The sequence below is a fragment of the Silene latifolia genome, chromosome 10, assembly GCF_048544455.1.
Source record: "Silene latifolia isolate original U9 population chromosome 10, ASM4854445v1, whole genome shotgun sequence".
In the NCBI taxonomy this organism is placed as follows: domain Eukaryota; kingdom Viridiplantae; phylum Streptophyta; class Magnoliopsida; order Caryophyllales; family Caryophyllaceae; genus Silene; species Silene latifolia.
The window spans coordinates 9,644,608-9,653,868 of NC_133535.1; the positions used below are offsets into that span (position 1 = coordinate 9,644,608).

A 9,261-nucleotide genomic window follows, 5' to 3' on the forward strand; every position below is an offset into this window, starting at 1 on the left:
CCCTAGTCACAAGTTGTCAAGTTTCTTCTTACCCTGTATATGATCTATCATAGACCGATTACATGGGGGATCCGGGAGGTGGCAAATAAGTCTCATACATTTGCCACTATGTGCAAATTAACCTCGTAATTTTTTAATATGTGCATATTAATCCCGCAGGTTTACCTTATAGTGCAAATCAATTCTATTATAAATTTTTTGTATTGTTTAAATATGAAAATTGTATTAGCATAATTAATTAATGTTATACAATCACATATATTATTGCTAATTTCTTAAAAGTCAATTTTACCCTCTACTAACAACTACACTAGCACATCCCCTCTGATCACCGCAATTACTATCTACAACAATTAAGTCGAATCGCAAGCCTGAGGTTAGTTCAAAATCACCATCAACGACCAAAATCAATGAAACCTTAGAAAAGAAGGTGGTGTTTCGTGTGGCGTGTCGGATTCAACGGGATGAGTGTTATGTGAGGGTGAGTGTTCTCATCTCCGAAATATATAGCCTCGACCTAGTGGTCGGATCTGGGTGGTGGTGGAGGCATGTCAGGTGGTTGTGGCGTAGTGGGTTGTGGAGCCGTGGAGGGTTATATTATAAGTGTTGGTGTTGAAGGCATGTTGTGGTTGTAGACTTGTAGTACCTGTGTAGGAGCAACAGTAGAGCCGAGAAGAAAGTTGATTTGGGTCTTAATGATTAATGGTAATTAGTAAAGGGTGGGAAGGGTAGATTAGTCCAAATACCAATTTTTAATTAAATGGGAAAACCAAATGAATAAAAAAAACAGAATAATTAAATACTATCAGCCAAATTAATTAAATGGGGGTAATTTGCATCAACAGTTAAAGGTATGGGTTAATATGCACATGTTAAAAGTTATGGGGCTAATTTGCACGTGGTGGCAAACGTATGGGGCTTATTTGTCACTTCCCCGCATGGCGATCTAAAAAGAGTTGACCCCAAGACAAGGACCCGAACTTACGGATTTTTTTCCGTTAAGGATCTATACTATATTTTTTTTACAGTTAAGGCACTCATTACTATTTGCCGTTAAGTCAATGCCTACTGCCGTTAAGTATAGTCATTAAGCCCGCAAGAGTGGAGTATAGTGGTTAACACTTGGGTGAAATTCCGAGGAGAACCAGGTTCAAGCCTCCCCAAGAGCAAAATCTTGTGAAACATTCTTGGCCTGAGTCCATGCCTAATAGACTTCGAGCCTGTCATCCTCGGGTAATTTACCTGGTATACGTGGTTCGCAGGCTATCACGTACACCCGCGGGTTTACTCAGTACGCACCGAAGATAGCGGCTGCGGGTTCTCTTGTTACCAAAAAAAAGTATAGTCATTAATAAGTCCACTTCCATGTTATGTTCATGGTTCACCATTTAATATACAAATTCCAAATATCCTTAGCAGCCGGACAATCCCTCAATATGTGCAGAGAGTTTTCCAGAGGATGGTGACAAAGGTCGCAGCCAGAAATGTGGGAAATAGATCTTAGAGTAGCTTTATAGGGGAGACGATCCCACAATACAAGCCAAAGGAAGAATTTGATTTTTGGCGGCGCTGGAACTTTCCACAACCAGCAGGGATCAACGATAAGAGGTGGAAAAGAAGGACTGTAAGGAAGTAAAGACACGTAGGTAAGGGGAGAGAGAGAGAGAGAGATTTTATTGTTGAAAGATTTGAAGTGGCAAAATCATTCCTTGGGAAGGATGGAAGGGTTGTGGGCGGGTGTAGGAAAAACGAAGTCCAAAAAGTCAAGATCCTAGGTGCCATTCTTAATAATGGAATCGATAGTGGCGTCAATAGTGTTACGATGACAAGGACCCTCGATAAGACTACGAAGAGGGCCTAAGAGCGTCCAACTGTGGTGCCGTAGACTCAATGTTCCATCCCCAATGACCCAAGTGAGAGAGCCATTAAGGGTTGGCCACCCAAGCCCAATGTTCCTCCAAATATGTGAGCCTCGAAGAAAGGGTAAAGGTCTCGGTCGGTTAGTAATGTATTTACTCCTTAAACCAAACGTTTATTATTGCACACTGAATATTATCCATAAATAACTTAATAATAGTTGATGACAAAGACTCAAACTCGACCTAACCGAAACTCTGCAAATCCAAAATTGACTCGACCCAAACCAACTTGGGTAACCCGTTTCCTGAGAAGGAATAAACAAGTTATTTAAGAGTCACCGGAAAAGGAAAGGACCGGTGAACTTTGGACAACAATAGGTAATGGCAATAATTGGCTAGAAATTCAAGGTGTTAATTCAAATTGTTGATGATGATCAGTACATCACATAAAATGTGTCATTACCTGTAAATGTCGATGATGATCAGTACCTGACAAATTCATTAATTCAAATTGTACAATGATCATCAATCATCATCAACAATTTCGCGTCATTTGAAATAAATGTCATTTACCAGTAGATGTTGATGATGACAAGTTCAATAATTCAATTAGTATAATGATCATCAACAAGTTCATTATTTCGCAAAAAAAAAAAAGTGTCCTCCAGAAGATGCCGAAGAGGAAGCAGCATAGCATCTTAATAGGAATATTTATGATAGATGAACCATCTCAACCAATTACATCTTACATAGTTGTTTTGCTGACAACCACTGCCAAAGACAAATAGCTAAACATGTGAAACCAGAAAAACTGATAGCACGATTTAACACTTCAACACCATATTACGCAGAAGAATCAATCGTATCTTCACAATACAGTAGTATCTAAGACTTGATAGAATCATTAGCTTGAATTTAACTATAGCTTGTTGTTCGAAATTTTCAAAAGGTTCAACCCTTGCAAGCAGGCATAGCAAATAGGTAAAAGGCAAAAGGCGACATGGGACTACACAAGGGAGCAAGCACAACTCTGAATGCAGCACAGAACTCTTGTTTAACTGTTAGGTGTAGAATTATTACAGAACAAAATAAAGAGTCAAAGTCTTTGTAAATTACAATAGGACGGACTCACGGACTTAAATATCGACTCTACACAAGGACTTAAATATCGATTCAATGAACTCTTCCATTTTCGCAGAGTAATTACATTATTGATTGTACTGTAAGCCACTGCACCAGCAATGCAGAACATGCTGAATGCGACCGAAAATTCCACATTCACATTGATAAAGCATTATTATTTAATTAAGTAGTCGTAGAAAATACAAATACAGAAATCAGAGTAGGAGTCGTCAAGTTTTGATTACACAAATATGGAAATCAGATTACGACAACCAGAAAATTTCACATTCAAATTCTTGTACTCCAACTTCTTGTCAAGCTCCAACAAGTACGGCTAACAGCCAAGAGTCCTCCGGAAAAAAAAAAAAAAAAAAAAAAAAGATACCACACCTTGACAATTATTACTAGAAAAATTATTGTGTCCTCCGAAAAAAACATACTTCTTACACAATTACATTTACGTTCTTACACAATTACATTTACGCATTTATAATATTTCATTTGATGCCTCCCGAAGGACACAATTTTTTTTCTTATTATTATGCATAGTGCATACTATTCTTTCCAAAAAGCAGCTCTTATTTCTGAGTTACACAACTCGTCAACTCACATTATAGTACCCTGCCTTGCATGCAAGTGAACTCCAAATTAAGTGGTCAGTATCTCTCAACCTATGTTACTCAAACTCGTATACTGTATCCGACAAAATACATATCTAATATCTGATACGGCTATTTTGTGCGAAATTTTCAATATTTTGGTCTAAAATGAAGTATCAAAGTGTCGTATCATATCCGACAAAATACGTATCAATACGGAATACGACAACTAACTGAAGTATCAGAGTAACATAGCTCTCAACCTAAGATTATTCTAACTTGGAATAATGTTTACGCAAAAGATAGGACATTGTAAGACGGTTTCCTATAATAGTATAACTTATTACTCCTAAGACAATTTTGCGTAAATATAATATAAACATGGATCTAACCAATAAATCAAGGTCCATATTAGTGAAAAAAGTAGTCATAAAATTGTATCCGTTTTTATGCTATGCCGTATAAAACCACCTTATTACTTAAGTAACCAAACTTATACGCAACAAACATGTAGGGAGTATTTATGAAAAGTTGAATGATCAAAGCTAAAGAAATGTTGATCAAGAGATCAGCTAACGATGGGAGAACATACATGGGGCCTCAACTCAAGCTGCCTGCTTCTTAAGGCAAAATAATTGCTCGTCTTTACTTCCAAGATTTTCTGTCCTGTGTGGCTCAGAACCTAAATCGTTAACGAAATGGTGTCCCTTAGGATCGGAATTTATGAGAAGGAAGACACGCCACTTGACATGTCGGCCTGTCGGTTTCATAGAACAAACGGCAACCAAAATGGTGTGGTTGCATAAATAAAGCTAAATCCTTTTTATGCCATGTTTGATTAATTAATCAGATTTCAAAATAAAAATGGAAAATTGCTTACAGAGATCCGGACCAAAGATACCATATATGTTCAATATTACGGAATCGTCGGTAGTTAGAACGAAACGAGCCTTACATAGTTGTTTTGCTGACCACCGCTGCCACAGACATCATAGTTGTTTTGCTGAGCAACCTGCCAAAGACAAATAGCTAAACATGTGAAACCAGATAAACTGATAGCAGAATAGTTTTTATTCTAGTAGGTTAATTCTTCAACAACGCAAAGTAAGACGTTTTCCGCTTAATTAAATGGGATAAAATGTCGCTTAAAATGTCTCGTATCCTTGAGTTGATAATTCCAATTATCAGTGTAATTGTTGGTGTGGTGGCCATGGTAGCAGGGCTATACCTGGCATATATAAAAAAGAAAGCGACAACTCCTTTGTTTCTCAGCAAGAAACAACCATCTCAATACGAGAAAAAGGCGTTATCTTCCTGCAAGAAATATATAACTACACATCATATGTTTCTCAGTCATTTAATATTTTCACAGTAACAAATTGATTAGAACTTTAGAAGTGAGGCTGACAATACATTACTTCTGCAAGATAAGTGATGGGAGTAATAGAGGCTAAAACAAGAAGAAATGGAAGGAGATTGGTGGTTTGTGGTGGTTGTAGAGGGTGGAAAGAGGAGGCGAGGGAGCAACTATTACCTCCATATGGAGGTAATGCATTACTTAGGGGTGGAGGTGGGTAATTACTACTCCTTAATGGAGAGACTATTACACTATCTTCCCCCATTTCTATCTCCAACCTCCATCACTTTCCTCCATTTTTTAGTTCACTCCAGTAGCAATTACTTCCATTCCAAGCGAGCCCATAAGAAAAGTACTCCGTAATGGTTAAGCTTACTGTAGTATATGGTGCAATTACCCTCGGCTAACTAAGAGACGTACACTTGCTAAAAAAAAAAAAAAAAAATATAGAGTACATCATGGTTTAAATGCCAATATATATGAAAGAGTGATAAAGTTCAAGAGCATCTCACACAAAAGAACTGACAACTAACACAAAATGAAACCAATCCACCTCCAAACCCAAAATTTAAGTCCAGGTTTATTTTTTTCCATATGTAACAAACCAGCCATTCTTGTCATCTTTATTTTTGTGTTGCGAGAATATTATACTAACTTCGTAATGCGTAGTACGATTACCTAGGCAACGAGACCGACCACACCGCGTTGTTGGCCATCAAGAGTAAGCTATTGGATCCTTCCAACAGAGTTTTAAGCTCATGGAATAACTCTATTCACCACTGTTCTTGGGAGGGGGTTACTTGTGGGCATAAACATAATAGAGTAACGGTATTAGATTTGAGTTCCAACAATTTGGCCGGAACCATATCTCCTTTCATAGGAAACTTGAGCTTCCTTCAAATTATTTGGCTTTACAGTAATAGTCTATCTGGCGAAATCCCCACACAGTTAACTCATCTCTTCAGGCTTCATGACATATGGCTAAATAACAACAACCTTGTAGGTGAGATTCCACCAAACATATCTAATTGTGTTAACCTGAGAACTATATCCTTAGGTCACAACAAGCTTGAGGGAAAACTCCCACAAGGATTAAGAGCACTTCAAAGCTAACGAGATCTTTTTGTAACACATAACAATCTTACGGGCCCTCTTTTTAACACCATACAAAACCTTACTTCTCTAGTATCAATAAATGCTGATTACAACTCATTTACGGAACTATACCAAACAAAGATTGGTATGATGCGAAATCTAACCTTCCTTGAAGTTGGAGAAAATGAACTCTCAGGCACACTTCCCACATCCCTTTTTAATCTCTCCTCCCTTTTAATTTTAGAATGTATTGGCAACCAACTACATGGAGAACTTCCCACAAATATTGGCTTCACTATTCCTAGTTTGAAAATGTTGAACCTTGCGTCTAACAACTTCTCGGGATTAATTCCAATCACCTTACTAAACCACACAGCACTTGGATTTATTGCATTTGGTTATGATAGTTTTACAGGAAGGGTTCCTTATGATTTTAGGAATTTTCATAACCTAAATTGGTTAGATATTGCACATAACTACCTAGAGGGTGATATCAACTTTATAGCTACACTTGTTAACTGCAGCCAATTAGATACATTACAATTGGGACCAAATCACTTTTCAGGAAAATTACCCGAATCATTGCCAATCTCTCCACTTCTTTGGAATCATTCCTTATAGTAGATACTCCGATCGGGAGAGATTCCTAAAGGTATTACCAATCTCAACAATCTTGAGTTATTATCTCTGGGTGGCTGCAAATTAACGGGATCCCTTCCTCAGGATTTCGGAAAGCTCAGCAAATTGGTAGTACTCCATTTGTACTCCAACGAATTAAAAGGTAGAATTCCTAGTTCCCTGAGCAATTTAACACTTTTGAGTGAACTTTCTTTAAAAGAGAACTTATTGGAAGGAAGTATACCTCCAAGCCTTGGGAATTGCCAAAGCTTGTTATACCTTAATTTATCATACAATGAACTCAATGGAACCTTGGGCAATGAGTTATTTGAAGGACCTGCTTCATTTATTGAACTATATTTGCATCATAATCATTTGGAAGGCTCCCTACCTTCGACAATGAGTAAACAAGGTCGATTGGAAATTTTAGAACTGTCTAACAATAAGTTTTCGGGTGTCATTCCAGATGGTTTAAGGTATTGTTTCAACCTTCAAAACTTGTTCATGGATGGAAATTCCTTTCATGGAAATATTCCTTCATCACTGAGTTCTTTGGCTGGCCTCCAACAAGTTGACTTTTCTCAAAACAATTTATCTGGACCAATTCCAGCCTTCTTCTCTAAATTTCCCAATTTATATTACCTTAACTTATCTTACAACAATTTTGAGGGAAGGGTTCCAACGAGTTCCTTATTCGCAAATGAAAGTGCGGTCTTTGTTGCTGGCAATAGCAGGCTCTGTGGAGGAATTAAACAACTGCAATTACCCAAGTGCAATGAGAATAAAAGCAGGAAAAAGATTAATTTGATAATTATCTGTTCACTTGTTGGGTTGGTGGCCACGGCGGTAGGGGGAGTGGGGATATATCTGTCATGTACAAAAAACAAAAAGACACCCCTTTTAACAGGTTCAATGATGGGGAATGTAACTATGAAAGTGTCATACGACATGTTACTCAAAGCAACGGCTGGTTTTTTCTTCGTAGAACCTAATTGGGACGGGCTCTTTTGGATCTGTGTTTAAGGGTATTTTGGATGGGAAAACGGTTGCAGTGAAAGTTCTCAACTTGCAACGCCATGGGGCATCTAAGAGCTTCATTGCAGAGTGCAACACATTAAGGAATGTCCGTCATCGGAATCTGTTAGGCATCATCACAGCTTGCTCCAGTATTGACTTTCAAAGGAACGATTTTAGAGCACTAGTATATGAGTTCATGCCTCATGGAAGTCTAGACAAGTGGTTATCTGGAGTGGATGGAAACATGAGCCTTGCTCAAAGGGTGGATGTAGCGATTGATGTGGCCCAGGCACTTAGCTATCTCCACCATGAGTGTGAAACTCCAATAGTGCACTGCGACTTGAAACCAAGCAACATATTGCTGGATAATGACATGGTCGCTCATGTTGGGGATTTTGGATTAGCCAGGATTCTTACTCAACCTCGACATCCGAATCAAAGTAGTACTATTGGAATCAGGGGTACTATAGGCTATGCTGCTCCAGGTAATAATAGTGTCACTCTTATTTACAATATTATCATCAAAAGACCAAAACTCAGAAACTCTGTAATCCTCTGGACTTGATGTTAAAATGGAAGTTAGACCACTTCATAGTTCATACGGTTAGTGAGCTTACCTAGTCAACACATATTCATAGTAAATGAAAGTTCTAAAGCTTGCCTATCTATCTACTCCCCATTTATGTGTCTAAGTCTGGTCATTGGGTTCACATTTCAGAGTACGGCCTTGGAAGCGAACCCTCTACAAGTGGTGATGTTTACAGCTATGGCATATTGCTACTTGAGCTAATGACAGGAAAGAGTCCAACAGCCAGCATGTTCAATGACGGCTACAATCTTCATGAGCATGCAGAAACAGCATTACCTGGCCAAGTCTTGCAAATAGTAGACCCATCACTTGAAGAAGATAATCTCACTGAAGAAGCCGAAGACCCAAGGGTAGTCCAAGATGAGCTTCAACGAAGAGTGGAATGCGTTACTGCTGTGATAAGCGTCGGTGTGTCGTGCTCGAATCATCTCCCACAAGAACGAATGAAAATAGTTGATGCCATTAGCAGGCTTCAATCGGCAAGAGACAACCTTCTCAATGCTAGAAACAGGCGTAACCTTCCTGCAAGAGGTATATTATTAGACATACCATGAGCTTACTAGTAACGAATTATTCTGAAAGTTTCAACTTGATTAGAAGTTCTGCTAACAATACATTATTTCTACTTGTACTGCTAATCGTTACAGGGGCCCGAGGTTGATTTTAATCAGGAAAACAAGCGTCCACAATAGAAGTCTCAAGATAGAATTATAAAGACTACAATCTACCGTAGTTGAATGGAAAAAAAAAGACGTCTTATCAAGTTCAATGATTAGGAATATAACTATGAAAGTGTCTTACGACATGTTATTAAAGCAACGGTTGGTTTTTCTTCAGAGACCTTCTTGGGATGGGATCTTCGCTCTTGAATCCGTGTTTAAAAGGGGGTTTTGGTTGCAAAGACGAATGCAGTAAAAGTTTTCAACTTGCAACAGCATAATGCATCTAAGAGCTTCATGACAGAGTGCAACATGTTGAGGAATGTCCGTCATAGGAATCTTGTAA

The 9,261-nt window shown here is 38.3% G+C and overlaps 1 protein-coding gene and 1 long non-coding RNA gene across 2 annotated transcripts in view; both read left to right on the forward strand.

The window, feature by feature from the left end:
- Window positions 1-4,359, forward strand: part of LOC141605037 (uncharacterized) — a 56,490-nt gene extending 52,131 nt beyond the window's left edge. Inside the window, exon 2 of the long non-coding RNA XR_012526272.1 lies at window positions 4,207-4,359. This is a non-coding gene — a long non-coding RNA (uncharacterized LOC141605037). The remainder of the gene's footprint in view (window positions 1-4,206) is intronic.
- Window positions 4,360-5,014: 655 nt separating this feature from the next.
- LOC141606995 (uncharacterized) lies at window positions 5,015-8,984 on the forward strand. Its single transcript, XM_074426374.1, is given in 6 exon segments — window positions 5,015-5,126; window positions 5,620-6,035; window positions 6,657-7,622; window positions 7,624-8,152; window positions 8,386-8,787; window positions 8,904-8,984. Coding segments are annotated over 6 exon segments (2,439 nt in total). The 3' UTR covers window positions 8,918-8,984.
- The last annotated feature ends 277 nt before the right edge of the window (window positions 8,985-9,261 follow it).